Raw genomic sequence first — 20798 nt, forward strand, 5'->3', positions numbered from 1 at the left:
TTATCCTAGAAGCTTCATGCATTCTTCTGCTGAAGTTCTGGTTGCTTTCCTGAGTTTCTTTGTTTGCCTCTTTGTGTCTGGCAGCCTCACTTCTCCTTTTGCCGTATCGAATTCTACCCCAAAAACCTTAATAGTTGAGTGGGTATGAGATGACTCTTGTCTGTTTATTAACCAACCGTGTTGTTCAAGGAAGTTTATGACCATCTCCTGGTCTTGTTGTAGGTTCTCCTGACTTTTTGATTTTACCAGGATGTCGTCCAGATATGGGTATATTTCTATCCCTCTTTTTCTCATTTCTGCCACTAATGGGGCTAGAATTTTTGTAAATGTCCTTGGAGAAGTCGCCAGACCGAATGGCAGTGCTGTGTACTGATAATGATGTTGGTTCACTGCGAACCTTAGAAATCTTTGGTGTCCCTTTGCTATGGGCACATGTAGATAAGTGTCTTTTAAGTCTATCGCCACCATCCAGTCTCCTGGTTGTACCTCCTGAATAATTAGGTTCAGCGATACCATCTTGAATTTTCTTATTTCCAAGAATGAATTTACCTTTCTTAGGTCTAGGATTGCTCTGTAATCTCCTGAAGGTTTTTGTACTAGAAATATTCTGGAATAAATTCCACTTCCTCTGTCTTCCTGAGGTACCTTCATTATTACTTCCGCTTGTAATAACTTCTTTAAAACCGAATTCATTTGCCTTCTTTTTTCCTTGGACTGTACCCATGTTGTTAGGCCCATATTTCTTCTTGGCATCTCTTTGAATTCTATACTGTACCCCTGACGAATGGTTTCTAATACCCAATTGTCCTGTATTGTTTGGGCCCACGTTGCAGAAAACTGCGTCAGTCGCCCTCCTACTGGCAACTGCTGGGCCCTTTGACCTTCATGTGAATTTGTTCTTGGCAAATGATCCTCTTCCTCTGGCGCCTCGACAAAGCCGGTTCTGGCCACCCCTCCATGTTGTTTGCCTTGGAAACGACCTGCCAGGTCTATATGTTTTTGCCTCCTTATACTGATTTCTATTAGACAGTTGGAAACCGAATCTTCTGGTCCTGTTTTCCTGTGGCAAAAAAGTGCTCTTACCTCCTGATGCTTTTGTTATTATAGCATCCAGTTTGTTGCCAAACAGGAATTCACCTTCAAATGGTAATCCGCATAAGCTATTCTTTGACGCTGTGTCAGCCATCCACTGTCTGAGCCATAATGCCCTTCTTGCTGATACCGCTAAAGCCATAGATTTAGCTGCTAATTTTACCGCATCCAAAGAAGCTTCTGCTATGTAGTCTGTCGCCCATTTTACTTCAGACACTGCTTTCAGGATAGCACTTCTTTTTACACCCTTGTCTATTGCTTCTTCTATGTTGGCAATCCACACTTGCATAGCCCTTGCTGCTGATGTGGTTGCTATGGCTGGTTTGCAGGCTGTTCCAGCTGTGACGTATGCTTTTTTCAATACGTAATCCATCTTCCTATCCATAGTATCCTTTAATGATGCAGATTCTTCCATTGGGACTGTGGTCTTTTTTACTATTCTGGATATAGCAGTATCCACCTTTGGGCTGACATCCCAAAATGTTACCTCCTCTTGTGGGAATGGATACATCTTCCCAAATCTTTTAGGTGTAAATACTTTAGCGTCTGGTCGCGCCAACTCTGCTTGAATGAGGTCCTTAATCACCTGATGTATAGGAAAAACTCTACTTTTTCTTTGTCTTGACCCAAAGAGTTTATCTTTCTTGTGGGTTAACTCCTCAGTATCTTCTAATTCTAACGCCTGTCTCATGGCTTTGATGAGTGGATCCACCATTTCTACATCAAATTCAGATTCCCCTTCCTGAATATCCTGATCGGATGAATCCATTTCACCCTCTGATACTTAAAAACATTCAATGTCAGAATCATCTGATGAAAAACCTTTCCCCTTATCCAGACTAGTTTGGGATCTTGATCTTTTTTGCGCAGGGTTAACTGCTTGCTGAACTGCCGCATCAACACTCTGTTTAACAGCCTCCTTCATCAATACAAGGAAAGTGCTCATCTGTTCGTTGGAATCTCCTGCTGCTGCCTTAAGACAATCTTCACACAATGTCTTCCCTATTAGGGCTGGTTTCTCGCACGCTGCGCGCCATTTAGTTTTCTTAGTAACTTTCCTTTTATGTTGCAGGGATTCCCCCGTACCCTTTGAAGATTCTGCTTCTGGGAGGGTAACCATAGAGCTATTTTAATAAAAACAAAATAAATACCAAGTATACACCCTAATGTATATAGATCCTCCCTCTTCCCATGTAGTACTAAAACTAAGGACTCACCTAGTTTTGGGAACTGAACCTTTAGGAGTCTCCATCTTAGCATCCATATCACGCACTTGGCTTCTCCCTGCTGAGCGTTCCATGCTGCAATCTCTCCTCAGAACACACACAGTGTATTTCCTGATTGCTTTCGCTGTGTCGCTCCTCAGACGTCACCCCTCGTGCACGCTTGCATATCTATGCACGGCTTGCATGTCTAGGCACGCATCCGCCGGTCGGAAAGTGACGCGCGCGCTCCCGTGCGGTCGTGTGCACTGTTCCTATGACCGCCGCGTTCCAGAAGCTATTGCGGTGAAAATGAGCCTTCGGCTCGCGGCTGCAGCTGCTAAGCCCCCTCCTTTTTGCTGGGAGTTTCCAATGCCCGTATTAGTCTACTGACTCACGGCTGCAGCTGCTCCCCCCCCCCCTGCAGTGTATGGGGTACCTGGGGGTTCCCCCTCGTTCCAGGGGGTCTCCGTCTTGCCACCCGCATGGGCGCGTCGACCGGAGCTTCAGGGCAGGGAGGTTGAGATCCCTGGATAGCTGCACAAGGTGCAGTAGGTGAGTCCTTTACAAAAAAAAAAATCCTACACCTAGCTGTGAGGACAGGAAAAAGACTAAAGTGCAGGTAGAGGGAGGGGCCTTATATGGCCTACCTGCAAAAGTCTATTTCCTGTCCTACCTAGAGTGAGAAGGGATTAACCCAATGGTGCCCACTGCCAGGGTGATCAGGAAATATTTATGCAATTTCATGTTGGCCCCAAACAATATAGAACAACCTGCAAAGAATGCTCAAATAGCGTAATGTTTTCAGAGGCTGCATGTTAAGTTAGTGATGGGCCAAGGAGTTGAATAAATTGCTTGTGTTAATAACTGGAGTGCTCCTCCCAGCTGAAGGTAGGACACAGACTTCTGACCTGCTTGAAGCCTTATAAGCCTTCTCCTATGCTGGCCTAGGGGCAGTTGTAGTTCTAGCCAAGCATAAAACTATACAGACTTCCACAAAGAGAAAACAAAAATGATTATACAATATAATTACAAGAAAAACGTAACCTAAAATCTAAAGATAAATAATTTGTGAGAAAAGTCCCAGCAGGAACGGAAACGTTGAGTCAATAAATGCCACTTTTTTTGCTTATAGGAGTGCCTGTCCCGTTTTATGTATCTTTTTGGACAGTATGCACCCTTTATTTTATATTCTGTTTTGTGTGCCCTGTACACACACACACACACACACACGCTGCATAACAATGTTGTAAATGGAACGTAAGCGGCCTAGAGAGGATGAGAGGGCCACGGCCCCGTATGCCCTGGAAGGTATTGGAGGGCCAAAAACATGTCCCGACTCGCTAAGGTTTCCCCCTGTTATGTAAACTCATACCAGTATGCTTATAGTTAACATTTATAATAGTCTTTACAGACCTGCGTCCCGGGAAATTTATATATATTTAAAAAATAAATAAATAATTTCTACGTCCCAGTCTCCAAAACACACTTAGGCCCAAAGTCAAACCATGTTAAGTCGCCCAGCATCTTAAACCCTCTCACGTGAATGGGATTTAAGGTGTGCTATGGCTTAGCACAATTTAGTAACCTTGGGGTTTATGCTTCTTAGTATGTCCCATTATTCCTCTCTCACTTACATGTACGGTGTATGTCTGCCACTGTGCCAACTAATGCAAGCAACGGGAAATGGGGGCCATGGTTACGCTGGTGTCTCTCTTATCCATACATTACATCCTCTTGTATTTATACAGTTTCTAAGATTTACAGTGAAACTTTTCTGTGTATAGTAATTAACTATTCGCGGTCAGAGGGTAACTGCTCTGCAAGGTTTTGCAGGCCTCTGGGGTCGTGGGCCCTTGACAGCTGTGGAGCATCAGTGTGGGCGGCACATGCCCCTTCAGAAGATTACCTCTTTACAGTCCTTCACAATGGGCTGCATCACACTCAGGTCTAGAGTGTTGCCCCCCATAGCGCTGCTTGTGCTTTTATTCCTGGCATGGCCCTTTTTGAAGGGCATCTTCCCACCCGGCTGCAAATCCTTCGTAGGCGATGTCGGCGAGGTGGAGAGAACAAGCGTTTTCAATGCAGCCACCTCCGCCTGCAGCACGTCGATCTTAAAAAAAAAATAAAAAAAAACAAACATCTAAATGAACCACGAGGATAAATAACTTTTTTTTTAAATTATTATTATTAATAAACACACCCTAAATTAGCACTGCAGACATTGTAAAAAATATAATATATTGTAAATACAGTATGTATTTCTTTCTGCAATAGAGCGGTAGACCTCCTACTTGGACATGTAAGCGAGACCCGGAAGTTGGAGGACAAGTCAGATTTGCCCATCATATGGCGCAGCGGTGCGCAAACGGGGGGGCACGACACGCAGGGGGGCCGGGTGAGGGATTGCAGAGGTCCCGCGCTCTACCCCCACCCCCCCAGGCATTTAAATTAAATGCTGGGGGACCGCGCGAGACCTCCGCAATCTCTACTTACCAGGATTCTGCCGGCTTCAGCACGCGTGACCATGGCAACGCAGCGTCAAAATGACGCCGCGGGTCACGTGACGCCACACGACGTTATTTGATGCCGCGTGAAGTTAAAAAAGGAGGCGGCCAACAGAGAAGGTAAGGCAGGAGGGGGCACGCTGCAAAAAAAAAAAACGTATGTTGGTCATCAAAAAAAAAAGTAAATTCCTGCCCAAAAGGGGTTAGTATCACTTTCGGTACCTAAAAAAGGCACAGAAATGAAAACTTCCTCAAGAAGGTGATTTTTTAACTACAGGCCCTCACTTGAGCTCACGGTGGCTGATTGGTTATACATAAAACAGAATAATCTAAGCCAGTGACAAATGTACCAATGCAATGAGAAACCCCCAGTGCGCCTCCCACTGTCTGCCTCATAAGATTGCTGGCAGGTCATTTTATTAAAGTTAAACCATAAGCTCTTCTGAGCAAGTTACTCTGCGGATAGAAAATGTTACTGTACCTGCAAAAATAAAACAAATGCACACTGTTTGCAGGTTATTTAGCAGGGATGGATTTATAATGGATGACTTTTCAAGCCTATGTTTCAGGAACCACTTCACAAGGCAATCAGTTAGCCATTGCAAATGTTAAAGTGTACATTGATTTAGCTGTGCAAATGTCAGTCCCAAATCTTACTGCGCTTTCATTTTTGAGAGCTAGGATAAATATTTATCTGTTACTAAATAAACAAGCTGCACTGCACAACGACCTGGTGACTTTACTCCCTCTCCCCCATGGCATCTCCTTGTTTGACAGCGGATATCAAAAAGACTGTGTGGTGCTCTAAAAAACAGTGGCAGATGTCACCATGTATAGCATCAAAGAACAACAGTCCTCAATAAAGTACCCCTCGGGTATCCGTATAAAGATATGGCAATAGATAATGGTATAGAAATCCCCGAAATCTGACGTAGTTGCTGGATAAAAATCCCACGTAGCACAGTGGTCAGGATTTAACACATCCTAGTGTCCAGACCTTGATACATCAATAATTAACGGGTAATACCTTAAGTAACATCTGAGGGAGATGACCAAGGACTCACGTGTAGGTGCAGCGTCCTGGTATGATAGCCCACTTGTCCTGGGGTACTGGGTGTGCCTCCGCTTGGCACTGGATAGAAAAATGCAGGAGAAAAAGCAGAGCGCTACTTCTGTGCAGAGATAAATGATTAGTGAGAGCGTTATCATAGATAAAAAAAAAAAAAACTATACAGATTTATTGGATCATGAAGACATACAAGGGCAAGCAGCCCATACCTACAAATCACCTCGTCGTGAAACGCGTAGGTGTGGGCTGCTTGCCCTTGTATGTGTTCATGATCCAATAAATCTGTATAGTTTTCTTTATCTATGGAAACGCTCTCTCTCTAATCATGTTTCTCTGCATAGAAGTAGGGCTCTGCATTTTCTCCACCATTTTCCTATTTTGAGAGAACTGAAAGTCAAACTTAAAAAGGCAACACTTTGTAAAAGCCCATGTTGACTTTGTGTGGTGTCCTCCTCCCATACCCTGGTACGTACAACAGCAGAAATAGGACATCCCATCTACAACAGCTCATTAAGTGTAGGCAGAAAGATCAGCGGCTGCAGTTACTGGAGATGGACGAGATGCAAATCAGATTTTCTTAGCGATCACTTCTCCAAGCAGAGAGAGACTTGTACAACAGGAACGCTGTGTCAGACTTATTTCCTTTAGCCCTGAGTTCATTTTCAGTCAAGAAGGCTAGGATCATAAAACGCTCTTAGGCGTCTCCAGGAAGACAAACTGAATCTCGACACTTACTTTCCCCTGTGCTTCCTTCAGCTGTTTTTCAGCCGTAGCCTGCTTAATATTTGCTTCTCGGACCATTTTGTGCGCTTCCTGCAAAAGCAAAAAAATTATTTTATACCATAGAGTTTCACAATAATTAGACAAGAGTATCCGCAACAAAATCTCAAACTTTATTATATGTATTCAGACAATTTTTCAGAACTTTCTACACCTACGGGGTTACTGCTCGTCTGTCCCAAGGAGTCTTCGAACTCGTTACCACTTCTGCTGTGATGCTGTTCTATGCATCTACTACACTATGTAAAACCTTAAGATAAACAAAAGCTCTGGAAACCATGCCACAATCTATGGCATTTAAAAAAGGCATTTATTGATTATCTCTTCCTCAGCACAATAAGTGTGTCAAAAAGAAAGAGTTGAAGATAAATGTAGATCGTTTAGGAGACTGTTGTTCTAGTCAAGAAAACAGGTGGTAAAAAACTGTGAGCACCAACATATGTTGAAGCTTTTTAATATGACCTCAAAATCAGCAACCATGGAGACTTGTTTAATAGTTTATCCCCAAGTACACATTTGACAGTTCTCCGGTGCATTAGTGTGCACACAAGAATGTTCTCAGTGGTATTTACCAGGTTATACCACTATGTGAACATTCTTGTGTGCGCACACTAATGCACCGGAGAACTGTCAAACGTGTACTTGGGGATAAACTATTAAACAAGTGTCTCCATGGTTGCGGATTTGAGGTCATATTAAAAAGCTTCAACTTGGTGCTCACAGTTTTACCACCTGTTTTTTTGACTAGAACCGTCCAATAAAACGATTAAACCTTAAATATTCTTCAAAACAGAAACAACCAAAAGTTTTTGCAAACAAAGCTTATAAAAATCGGGGATGAGAAAGAACAGAAATTTGTTTAAAAAATAAATAGAAGTTTTGCATTGTGCAAGTGAAATTGCACCTTAAAGTAAATAGCACCGCCTGTAGAACAGAACACATCCATCCTTTGTGTGGAGTCCTTGCTGTTCAGGTTTCCCAAGCAGAATGGAATGTGAGGTTTCATGCAATGTGGTTGTGGTGCATGGACTTGCAAAACAAAGAATATCACTGTGGAAGAAATGTTCTTTAACCTTCTCCTACCCGCCAGGATCTTTAATTGTAGCTAAAATAGTTTGGTTTAAACCATTGGTACAGGCTACCGTGCAAACAATACTTCACTAGAGAGTGACACGTATGGTAGAGACGGTTTAAGCCATGGTTTAAGCCAAGAAAGCCTAGTTATTTAGTGATTTAGGGATGTGTGCGTGTCCATGTGAATATATGCGTGCGTATGTCAGAGAAGCAAATGTAGCACATACAATACATATTCCTTATGCAAACAGTATCTTGACCGCTGGTAAAGGTACACGCTGCCCACAGTACCAAGTAGTAAGAGCCACATGGTATAGGGAGAATCACAGAAGCAGTTACCTCCTCAAATCACAACCCTTTAGAGCAACTTGTTGATTTTAGGACATAACAGTTTTCCTGAATGCATGTGCCTTAATCAACTTCAGTCATTATGAGAAAAAGGGGATATCTGCTGCACACCATATAAATCAATAAACATACATAATTACCGGTGGTCTTGTGTTGAGGGATAGCCTGCTGGAAACCCAAATAGTATGCTGAAACAAGAATAACACAAGGCACAGCGGATTTTCTAATGCTATTTTAATGAGTCAAAAAAAAATTAAGCGACGTTTCGACCAGAGTGGTCTTTTTCCAAGTGGCAAGTGGCTTGGTCTGGTGGAAACATAGCTTAGGTTTTTTTGGGCTCATTAAAATAGCATTAGAAAATCCGCAGTGCCTTGTGTTAGTCTTGTTTCATCAATCAACTTCAGAACAGGGAATCTGCACAGAAACATGATCCCCCACCCTCTAAAACTCCAAAGCACATGTTGGCAACCAAGGAAAGACCTGCCGGGCAGGAAGCAGACACTTTTGTAGACTTGGGGTGCCCTGCCCATCTTATGGCTGCGCTTAAAGACATTCCCTCAGACGAGGGACAAAAACGGCATTCAGTTTTCACATTATTAAAAAAAAAAAAAAAAAAAAAGTGGAAGAATCGACGTTTTGGTCCACAACTCAGACATTTGTCAAGATACAACAAAAACACACTTTTAATACACAAAAGTGACACCAGGCGCATCTACGTACAAAAGAGCGTCAAAATAATTTGTAGCGTGGTTCTAAGTGTAGCGCATGTTCCTCCACCCCCTGGGAGATATCGTGGCTACCTGTGGCTCACAGGAGGGCTGAGCCGCCGCAGCTGGGAGCCTGATCCGTCTGGTGCAAGCATCTCCACCTGTAGCGGGATCAGACTATGTGGGATGACCCAGTTACAGGACCCAAATAATAATATACAGTGATAAACAGTTTTACTATAGGCAAACGAACAGAACAAAATAACAGTACCACACCAATGGGGGCCACACACGGCAGTACCACACCACAGGGCCCGTCAACCCAACTTCCACACCCCAATGGAATGTCCCCTCAAAGTACTGAGGTGTTCCTGGGCACCTAACCTCCCCGGTGTCCACAAGAGTTAGCCCACCCAAATGTGTGAAACAGCGCGGTCCCACTAGAACTGAAGTTGTACAGCTGGTACGGTACCAGACCCGGTAGCACCGATATGGTATGGTGGGATCCACTGATCCAGCAATGTCATTCGCGAAGCCTCCACCTCTACGTTGGGTGGTGTCTCGTGTGATCGGTTCCACCATGAAGAATGTCTCATATGTAGCGGATGGTCTGGTCCCAGACCACCGGAGGCGAGGATGCAACCGCGTCCTGGCTGTGTCCCTCACACTGGTACTACAGGGGTAGTGTCCCCAACTGATGGACCTGTCCCTGCAGCAACAACAAGCTGAGGTGAGTCGGGTCCTAGCTGGGGCCTAAGGGGGTCTCTGGCCTAGTGCAGGGGTCACGGACACACTGCACATGCACACCATAACCCTTCCTCGTCCCAGCTCCGACTGGCGTGGTCTCTAGCGCACGTAAATATCCTTCTCTGCTGCAGGGAACACTGGTGCCCTATTGGCTGCTGCAGCTCGTGTCCGTCGCACCGGTGCATCCTGGGGGGTGTTGTCCCTGTGAAGCATGCTCTGGGTAAAGGCCGCCTTGCACATGCGCAATCTCATTCAAGATGGCGGCGCCGTGCTAAGGGTGCCGCCGGCGATCCCATCGGCTTCCTGACCATGCACACCGCTCAGCAACCTCCCCTGCAGCAGCGGAGGTAACCGGGACCTGGGGGTTGTGGGGGTCCTGTTATATAAGCAACATCAATTATTGAATCCCAGGGCAGAAAGCATATAAAAAAGCACCAAGGTGTCAATACCATCTTTTAGACAGTGGAAAAATGAAGTGCTTCTATCAAATGTATACTGATCAGCTACTGTGAGTTAATGTAAAAATATGTAACATGGCATTAACATACATGGAACTGTATACGGAGACAAACGTGTTTCCAGAATTATAAACACGAGCTAAATTTAAATGCCAGAACTAACCAGATGCTCTAGCCTTACTATACCGAAGCAAATTGGTGCGTACACAAATAAGACTGCTGCATAAGTACACAGACATTTAATTTATAGTAGCATCTGCAAATTACATTTATATTGTTACCAAAATTAGCAAGTCCCTAGAGGCCAAATGCCAATGACAGTGTCCAGGGTGTACACAAAAAATACTGTAGTTATAGATAGATTTTAATTTTCTAAAAATTCAAAAAAGATTTTACAAAATATGCTTATTGGACTGGTCCTCTTCATTAAATTATTTTGGGGGTTGGCATTCAATGTTGTTATTGGTCAAATATCCTCAAAAATAGACCAAAGACTGGCATCAGGAGTGACAAAATTAGAGCAAAAATTCAGCCCTGAATCCGCCAAGAGCAACTGTAGCCTCCTATGGTAATACCAGAGGCCTTCATATCCCAAACATTATAACTAGAGCAGTGCTTGGAGGTGGTGCTTTTATTCATATCCCAAACATTATAACTAGAGCAGTGCTTGGAGGTGGTGCTTTTATTCATATCCCAAACATTATAACTAGAGCAGTGCTTGGAGGTGGTGCTTTTATTCATATCCCAAACATTATAACTAAAGCAGTGCTTGGAGGTGGTGCTTTTATTCATATCCCAAACATTATAACTAGAGCAGTGCTTGGAGGTGGTGCTTTTATTCTGAGAATAACGCTCATAATGGAGGAATCACATCTGTATTCGAAAATCTCCACAACTTAATAAGCTGATGTAGCCACTGGTGTTACAACGTAATGGTTTCCAACCTTTATTTGGTTAAAGAACCCAAAGTGAAATTCTGAGTAACCCCCAACCATCTCTAATTGGCAACTCTGATCAGATGCATTGTCAATTCTTCTGGTTATTAGAAGAATTGTACCAAATACAGAACATTTCAGGGAACTATTTAGGGATGCCCGGGGAACCCAAGGGTTCCTAGGAACCTTGGTTTAAAAACACTGACTTGGTAGCTATTTGAAGGATACAACAGCTTTTTATTATCATTATTTTTTTTTTAATTAAACAGTATTGAATATTTCATTTGATAGACCTACTGAATTCAGCAATGTGCTAAGTATAGTAAGACAAGAGATGATCGTCTGTTTGGTTTATTCTGGCATATTAATTTAGCAAGTGTTTATTTATAATTATGGAAACAAGTTTGTCACCTTATACAGTTCCATGTCTATGTTTGTGTCAATGTCATGTTAGATATTTTTACATGTAGTCACCTTAGTTGATCAGTTACAGACCAAAAACATTGATCCTTCCACATTAAATGCTGATTTTTGAAGTGAAACTCCTTTGCTGGCGCCCACAGGGTTTTCATGGGGAAAAAATCCTTGCATTGTAATGAAAAACCGTAACGCGAGTGACGTCGCGGTAGTAATAGGCGCGCGCCGTCGCGATCAAAAACAGTCTGGTCTCGGTCTTCGCGCGCAGAGGCCTCCTGCGCACCAGGACACGGACACCACCCATCACACAAAAGGAATTCACCGTTATAAATACAGAAGTGCAAATAGCTAAAACACGCGTTCTAAGTCAAACTTTTGTGTCTTGGCACTGAAATTGTGTTTTGATTTTTAAATAAAAACATCACCATCACAAATATAATTTCCGTGACAAAAGACAAAGAAGCTTCACTTAAAAAGCGTGTGATCGGGGCACACACTATTTTTTTTTTTTCATTTGACAAGTCCTCTGAAGTGCGTTTTGTCCCTCGTCTGAGGGATTGTTTTTAAGTGTTGAGGGCACCCTGCTTGATGCGTGCACCTGAGGCGTGCACCTGAGGCGTTTCTGTGAAGTCGTGCGAGTGCACCTTTCTACCCGACACTACGTCTTATGGCTGCATCATCCCAACAGGAGCAACCCATTGGCAGCAAGGAGCTGCTGCAGGAGAAGAGGAGAGTTCCGCTAAAATGCGGACATGCAAGGATACATGTACATTTAAATAGCACCTCCAATGTACTCCGCACGTTACAGAACTACATATTGATGCATTAACTAATGTTTACACAAGTTGTTATGGCTGATTACAATCCGGAATGAAGATTGTTAAACATAAGCAGATGTCTAGGACAAAACATGGCCTATATGTATGTAAGCACCTGCTTGTTTGCATGTAAAGCACAGAGAGAACAGCTGTGATTTTACGCCTCAGAGCTGGACCAGTTCCTCTAATTACAGAGCTATCCCACTGACCTCAAACAGACTCGCTGTCAGCTCCTCCAACTCCTGCCCAAGTTGGTCTCGTATTTTGGAAAGTCTTTCACATTCTTCATCTTTCAGTTTCAGCTCCTGGGGAGAACCATAAGTAACAAAAGATCAAGCTATGGAATTCTACCATGTAGTCTAGATACTCTTCTAGGAGTTACTCGTGATTCGGGCCTAGAATGCTGCTGTTCTTGATTGGGGGCTGTGTGAATGTAGGTACAAAAAGGAGACTAGGAGTTTGACCATCCTCTAAATATATAGGATTAGAATTCCAATAGACCTTGAAAGGCTATTGATATATATGTAGCTAAACACAAAACGGGAAGCGAAGTGAACCAAGCCTGGTTAAATGTATAGTTAGTAAAGGTACCAAACCAATTTTAGCTCCTTCCTATGTAGGGCCCAGAACAAACATATGAAGCAGGGCCTCCCCTCCAGCGCACTGGGGGTGTGGGGGGGGGGGGGAGGGTATAAGGATGTCCTGGGGGGGGCGAAGGAGAGTATAATGGGGTACTGGGCCTGGGATGGGGGTATAAGGATGTCCGGGGGGCAATAATGGGGTACTGGGCCTGGGCTGGGGAATAAGAGATACCCCTCTCTCCAGGCCCAGTACCCCCTTATACTCTCCCCCCCCCTGACCTCCTTATACCCCCCTAGGTAATAGGCAGGATAGAAGGCTGCATGATTCTGGTGTGACGAAATACAGTGCTGCCCACTTACTTCCACTATAATTCATCAATATAAAGTAAACAAAGAAATGTACAATAGTTCTTTGTCTCTTGTGACTTTCCCCACCCACAGCTCTTGTAATTTTCATAAATAAAACAAATGGACCACATACAGAGTAATATGACAGATTATTGGAGTGAAATATTCTTGATAATGGTCTCAGCCAGGATAAAGCTTGGAGCCATATTTTGTGAAATCAAATTTACCAATATTGGCACTCACAATGGTTGGTGGGTACACTCAGAAATAATGCTTATTTAAAATATGCATATTTTTTCACTTTATAAGATCATTACTGTTATATTGTGATTTTTGAACTTCTGTAATATTTAAAGATATTGCTTTTTTTGTATACCAAACTTTGAGGGCAGACTGTTTTTTACTGAGTTTTTTCCCCTGACTGTTTTCTTTACATGTACAGGTGTGCCAACAAGTATTCTAACACTTGCCTTGGAAAATCTGGGTTTATCAACAAGAAAGAACCAGGTACATGCTGCGTACATGCTGGGTACATGCTGCAACATTTCACACATTTCTGCATTGACTAATGACCCATAGGATTAACACAGCAGGGGTCCCTAGCAGCCCCATTCAGTTTGAATGGGACTGCCAGGGACCCCCGCTGTTAATCCGATGGGCCATTAGTCTGTCTGCAGAAATGTGTGAAATGTTGCAGCATGTACCCGGGTCTTTTTGGTGATTGCCCCTGATTTGCTTTAGAATAATCATCGGCACTACATTATATGTTGGTACAACTCTCTCTGAAAAATTAGGCTGCTCCAACTTAAAAGGGCACAAGTGTAATTACTCTCTGAGCTTTAGCCAGTTCTTCTTTCAACCTCTCGTAACCTTTCTCTCTGACTTCTAGTACAGACGGGCTCCTCAAGTGGGACAGGCTGTCCGTGCTCCAGCCGAGCACATTGTCTGACCCGTCCACTGCATCTGTCACTGTAGCGCCTTGCAGAAACTCTCTCTCTGCACGGTTGCTGTCCTTTCTTCTGCTGTGTTTCGGGGAACATGTCTGGCATCCAGAGGTAGAACAAGACACCGTATCCGTTACGCTGATGCTGTAAATTAGATATGTTATAATTCCCAACTCTTTAAGTTAATATGAAAATTATTTTATGTTTGATAAAGACTTCATCACAGTTTTGCAATAAAAATTTAGAATTTGTGTGTCACTGTGATAACTTTGCTTAATTTTGGTCTATCCCAAAATCTTGAAATCGGCTGCAAACGTACATCGCATTGGTTGACAATAGTTTTATACTAGTAAATTTAAGGAAATCTTTTCTTCTAACCCCCTTACTGCAAGAAGGGCTTGTAATACTCCAACATATACAACCATTTTAATACATCATAAGTTCAAAAGAGATCTCTGCACACACACCAGCTGATAGGTTGGTTTTCAGGGCGCAGCCTTCGTAAGGGGATTTGAGTAATTTTAGATGCACAATGTGTTTATGAAGCTTTGCACATTTGCTACACTACAAATAATTGATATGTAGGCCCAGATTTACAAACCAGTGCTATGGCATAAGACACTGTACAGCACATGGGTGTCTTACGGCATAAACTAAAAAAGAAATGTATCCTGCCCTTGGGTATTTATTTATTGGGGATTAATAACAGCTTTCTCTCGCTCCTACTACCCAATAAGTTAAGCATTTCTTTGATTTCAACAATCCCTCTGAATTAATCAAAAAAAAAAATTTTTTTTTTTATAAATTTCTGCTTATATTTTCCCATACTGAGCACATTTTGCTGTGAAATCTCAATTTTTCTACCTGGATAAATATTGATAAAAAATTAATATTTCCTCCATACCATGCTTCCCCTGCTGCCGGGGATTCTGGGTAATGACATGCAAATGAGCACTCTCTGCATCACTTTACCGCTTGCCCATTTCCACATGGACCCCTATAAAAGCTTAAGCCTGCCGTATTAGCAAACTAATCCAACACAGCCTGGGTTACAGACGTGCAGATCTGCAAACCCAGATAAACTGCTTCCATTACTTAAAACACAGAACAACTTGAAGCAAAAAAATAAAATAAAAAAACACGACATGGTCTACACACAGACAGAAGCAGCTCAAACGATGGTGGTTTGGTTAAGGAAACTGGAGATTACACAATATTTAGAGGCTGCAAAATATCCATTGGACTGCCCTTTTACAAATGTATTTAATGGAACCCCAGTTTAGAAAGTGTTGGTTTAGGTCCGATAATGTGACTGCCCGCTTAAAGTAGGCAGATACATATGAAAATGCATCTTTCAAATCATCTTACTAAGTTTTCATAGTTCAGACAATAATACAATGCAAACCAACAGAATGTTTTATATTGTATAATTAACACACAACCTACCTTATCCCTGTAGTGTCCCCACAGTTTAAATGCCTTGGAGAAGAGTACACAGGCCGCGTAGGAAGGTCAGAGGCATTCAGAGTGTTCGGCTGGATAGGGCTGGAGCTTACGGTGAGATGGGGCCTGTAGAGGACATTGGGTGAGGTAGTTGGTTCCTGAGGCCTAACATCACGCACGCCAAGATCCGGTGTAGTTGGTGAAGCAAGGTTCACTTCGTGAAAGCCTTCCAGAGGGTCGCTGGCCATAGTAACCACATCATCCAGAGACCTGAAATCAACAGATCATAGCTAATGAATCTCCTCCATGCTCTTTAATGGCAGCAACCTGTTCAAGTGGAACACTCCAGCACACTTAAAAGGCTTCAATCCTAAACTCCAAAAAATATTGTTCGTCGCAGTAAAAGCGCATCAAATTAAATAACATTTTTTTTAAATCGTTTTTAAAAAAGGAGCAGGTAATGAATTGGCGTTGAGGGTTTTTACATTTCCTAGGCTGACAAAACAAATCCTGTACGATCATAAGCAGATTAATAATAGGCACGAACAGGCGGCTTTACTTTATTCATCATTCATTAACCCAGTCTGTGCTGAAAAAGCGGTGTAATGCGGCAAGCATAATAAGCTTAAAGGTTTCCATGTTATAAAGGATAAGTAAAAAGTGAGTGATTTGCATGTCATTACCAAGAATCCCTGGCTGCAGCAGAAGCATTGTATGCAAAGCGATATCAAAAGGCAAGTTTGCAGATCTGTCTGAGACATGTGACTGTGCTCACCAGTGGGATTTTCATCAGATACAGAATTTTGCCTACTACAGATGCTCATTTTATTTATTGTTCTACAGTACTTGACCAGTAACATACAGAAAGCTCCTCTCTACGGTAGAAGCTAGTTAGGTTTGAATAGGGGCAACTCCTGCTTCCACTTTCTATTCTATTGTGGCACGTTACTCCTGCTCATACTAAAAAGAAGGGGAATGATTGAATGCCTCCTTTGATAAAAGGGTGTTTGGCAGCATAGGGAAAAAGAATTTAGTGACAGTGCCTGATGCGCTGTAACTACTGGAGCCATAAAAGCAGATACCATAATGTGACGACTTATGATTTCCACCTCTTCATTTTGCAAAGAAAAGAAAGCGTGGCGGCAAGTTAAACTTGAAATAAAATATGAGCTTCAGAAAAAACATGCAAAACAATAGTTATGTATGTGTTGATGGTAATTTAAGAGAGATTTGTTTTAAAGGGAGTATGCAAAAAAATTAAAGAACTTATTTCATGCCACCGGTCAGTCTTAATGCTAGAAAGTTTGCACAATATGCAAAGAAGACTAATCCAAATTAAACAGGACTCGTTTAATGAATGGAAACAAGTGCCAGAATACCCAATGGACATCCTTTTATACAGACTATGGGGTTGCTAAAAAAACATCATTATTGCACTGCAGCCAGTCGGGGGCTGTTGGAGACACGTGAAGATTTACACCTATGAAATGTAGGATCATGCAGGAAGCATTTCCTAACCTGCAACCAACAATATAGGAGACAGTATAATTGGACTATTAGCAAAACAAGATATTTCTGACATCATAATGCAAGCCTATTTATACACAAAAAATGACCAATGCTGCTCTACCTATTAATGTTGAAAATATTTCACAGGATACTCAATTCAGGGTGCAAGTAGAAAAAATGTACAAATTTACTATAAGACCCAAGAGCTCAATATAGATCGGTATTTGGGACCACTGTAGGACTCACAAACAGGGTGGGTCTATTGGTGTGTGAGAAAATAGGAAGGTTTTGTAGCCGATGGCAGAGGGCGGGAATTGTAATTATTGCACGGGTCTGCTCCCATATTACACTATTTTGGGGATTTACTTTGTAGGAGATATGTTCACTGGACAATTCATATTTGTCACAGCTGGCGTGCAGGTTCAATTTGAAAGCACATCCTCCAACCGAGATAAATGGTTTTTTTGGAACCAGGAGTAGCAAAAAACAATGTGAACAATTCTGCAACTATGACTTGATATGAGAACATATTTCAATCATGAATGGCATTTTTCGCACAACAGTGTTTAAGCAGCAATGCCATTTTTAATAGGATTTTTTTTCCACAGAATTCAAAACCGGCGAGTCCTCGAGAGCTTAACCCCAATATTACCAGCTCGGGGAGGCCCTGGTTCCCAAGACACATGCTTTTAGTTGCTGGTGTTCTTGCTGCGTATGCAAAGATGGCCATTAGGAAGCTGCAACGTAAAACCCCTGATGATGCTGCAGCTTCCTCTTAGCCTGGGTGACCTGCAGGATTTGGAGACCATTTTGATTTCTCTAAAAAGGGAAAGAAAACACCAGCAACTAAATTGATAGGTATCCTTGGTTCCCAGAGATAAAAAAAAAGCTGTGTGTGCTGTGCACGCGCATAGTAAGTGAAACTTCTTTGACTTTTGTCACAGAAATTGTATTTGTATTGGTGATGTTTTAATTAAAAATCAAAATACAATTTCATTGACAAAACGCAAATAAATTTGACTTAGAACATGAGTACACATCCCTTGTATTTGCACTAAGAGTGAATTCCTCGTGTGCGTGCGACTGACTGTGCGCGCGCGACTGACTGTGTGCGCGTGACTGTGTGTGTGTGAGTGTGACTGTGTGTGTGTGTGTGAGTGTGACTGTGTGTGTGTGCGTGTGACTGTGTGTGTGTGCGTGTGACTGTGTGTGTGTGCGTGTGACCGTGTGTGTGACCGTGTGATGTATGCGCAGCCCCCCTGCACCTCACACATCCCCCTAACCTATTCACCCCCAATACAGCTCCATGATTCCCACCCCAATACCCCCTGCCCTCCCCCTAATGATACACCCGAATAACCCCTGTCCCCCATCCCAAATGATATAGCCACACCAATACCCCCTGCCCTCCCCCTAATGATACACCCCATCTCCCCAGTCTAGGCACGCACTCACCGGGCGGCAGGAAGAGGCTGCTCCGGACCCTTCCCTCCCGCACCGGGCTCCGTGTCACCCCCTCAAGCATGAAGCTCCTCTCCTAGGCGGCCGTGACCAGCAGACGGCCGGACGGCTAGTCTGCACATCCCTCCGGAGCAGCCTCCTGAAGGGAGTCCACGGCTGCAGGGACCACTGGAGCCCCTCGGGCTTTACCCCACAGAAGCTGCCGCCCTGCAGGGACGGGGAGAGGCTCAGTTCCAGCTCCCCGCCCCGGTACCGGCCCAGGGAGGTGAAGGTCTCCCCGCCCTCACCAGTCACCTCCTGCCCGGAGCTCAGGCCTGAGACTGACCCGCAGCGGCTCATCCCACAGGCAGCGGCCAGGGGAGGCCTGCAGGGACACGGGCATGCACCGGGAGGAGAGGCCGCAGGAGATCAGGGCCTGGAGCAGTGTCCCTATGAGAGCCGTGGCGTCTTGAGTGTCGCCATGACTACCGTGCTGGGGCGTGTGGGGGGAACGGCGCCGCTGGCAGCCGCATGAGTCTTTCCCCAGCGTCCCCATGACTACTGCGCATGCGCGGCCTGGCAGCGGACGTGTTGGGGGAACGGAGCCGCTGCCAGCCGCTTCTGCGCATGCGCAGAAGGCCGTAGTCGCCATTAGTTATGCGCATGCGCGCCATTGCAGCGGACGTATGCCGGCCGTTAGGAGCGGCGCCGCCGGCTATCGCCGCCGGCCGCCGCATATGTGATCGGCCGTGGGGGGCGCGGCGACCGTTAGGAGCTGCGCCGGCGGCTATCGCCGCCGCATGTCACAGCAGGAGCGTGGGGGGAGTGGGATGGAGAGCCGTGACGTCACTTCCGTTTCATATTTCGCCCCTCACTCTCCCGTTTTACCCCATCAGAATAGGTGCCACTAAAGAAGTTTCACTTCAAAAAGTAGAGTGGCTTAACTCCCCATTACACTGCACTACAATCTGAAAAACCTGACCACAAAGAGCAACAAACATCGCGGAATAGGCAGCGCATTGTTCTTTGGTTCGGTAACTGTTATGGGCACATACTGTACACTAACTTGCAAGAATGTAAATCCTTCAGCCAAGCCAATATAGTGTGATAATATTGCAAATTGAGGCGAAAAACCAAAACGGTCAAATACTCATTATCAAACAAATCAGACCGCAAAAAAGAATTTTTGGTTACGCAAAGAAGAACCCTATGGAGGTTATAAAGCTCGGACACCTAACTTTTGTTAGTCCAATAAAAAAGGCATCATATGACCCATTTTTGTCTTTTTACAAATAATCACAACACACACTTTTTGTTATGGTTTAGCTCAATGGTTCGACCTCTTGAGCATGGGTACCCCTGACAGATTGTTTAAACCTTAGGGGAACCCCCTACTCGTCAAAGCACTCATTCCTCCTCACCGACATGTAACACACTAACCCTCCTTTTCACAAGCACACACCCACCCTCTTCTTTACATACTCCACATTCACACATCGTACTCACCACACACTCAACATTTATCCCCCCTTCTCATACAGTCTTTCTTAAATTATAAACACCCGATTTACCCCTCTCTCTTATGCACCTTCCCTCACACATGTCAGCTGCTCAGTGGGCACGTCATGCGCTGTCTGGAGGTGAAGCGTCTCTTTCGCCCCTGTGCTGAGCAGAGAGAGAGAGAGAGGAGAGGCGGATCGCAGCCTCTAGGTAGCGCAGGAGGTGCCTGCTGCGCTGGGGCCGCCACACCCTTGCCAGAGTGTTACCTGGTTGAGAAACACTGGGTTAGAGGAGCAGATCTACTGTAACTGGAAAAAGAATACCGAGCAATCCCCAAGGTTCTGCGACCAGGGCTGACTTTCTCTAGATAATAGTGGAATATTGTGCCCGCTCCTTGAAATGTTTGTACAGAAATCTACAAGAGGTATTCACCATACAATCGCGTGGCCAGGGTGAAAATAAACTGGAATACACCTTGAATTAAAAAAAAAAAAAAAAAAACACACACACAATAACATTTTTGGTACATTAATCTATCACAACCTACAACAAATATGAGATTGTACAACAAACCTTTTCAGGTCATCTATTATGGCCTTTCCTTTTTAGGCTGCAGAACACCAGAGAGATCTGCAGGTATGTCGGCCTTCACATGTCTCTCAGAGCGAGTTGGTTTTTCGTCATTATTATTATTAAAAACAGACATGCTTATAATGGAGAAAGAAAAGAAAAAGGAAACCAGTCCTTCACATAAGGGTGCACATTTACCAACTGCACATACCACCGCTGGGTAGCACAAGCACAAACTGCAAAAGCCTGCCACTTCCATATAGAAACATGGAACTCTCCAAGTCTAGAACATTTGGTCTCAGCTGGTGC

General features: G+C 43.8%; 1 protein-coding gene across 4 annotated transcripts in view; it reads right to left on the reverse strand.

The window, feature by feature from the left end:
• Nucleotides 1-20798, reverse strand: part of RAB3IP (RAB3A interacting protein) — a 51284-nt gene that overhangs the window by 12966 nt on the left and 17520 nt on the right. For all 4 annotated transcript variants that reach the window (XM_075600259.1, XM_075600262.1, XM_075600263.1 and 1 more), the window contains exons 2-6: nt 15474-15740; nt 13913-14171; nt 12364-12459; nt 6606-6683; nt 4204-4407 (exon numbers count right to left, since the gene is read on the reverse strand). In XM_075600259.1, coding sequence (XP_075456374.1) covers nt 4204-4407; nt 6606-6683; nt 12364-12459; nt 13913-14171; nt 15474-15718 — 882 coding nt within the window. In that variant the 5' untranslated portion in view covers nt 15719-15740. The remainder of the gene's footprint in view (nt 1-4203; nt 4408-6605; nt 6684-12363; nt 12460-13912; nt 14172-15473; nt 15741-20798) is intronic.

The sequence above is a fragment of the Ascaphus truei genome, chromosome 5 (genome assembly GCF_040206685.1).
Source record: "Ascaphus truei isolate aAscTru1 chromosome 5, aAscTru1.hap1, whole genome shotgun sequence".
Taxonomy (NCBI): Eukaryota; Metazoa; Chordata; class Amphibia; order Anura; family Ascaphidae; genus Ascaphus; species Ascaphus truei.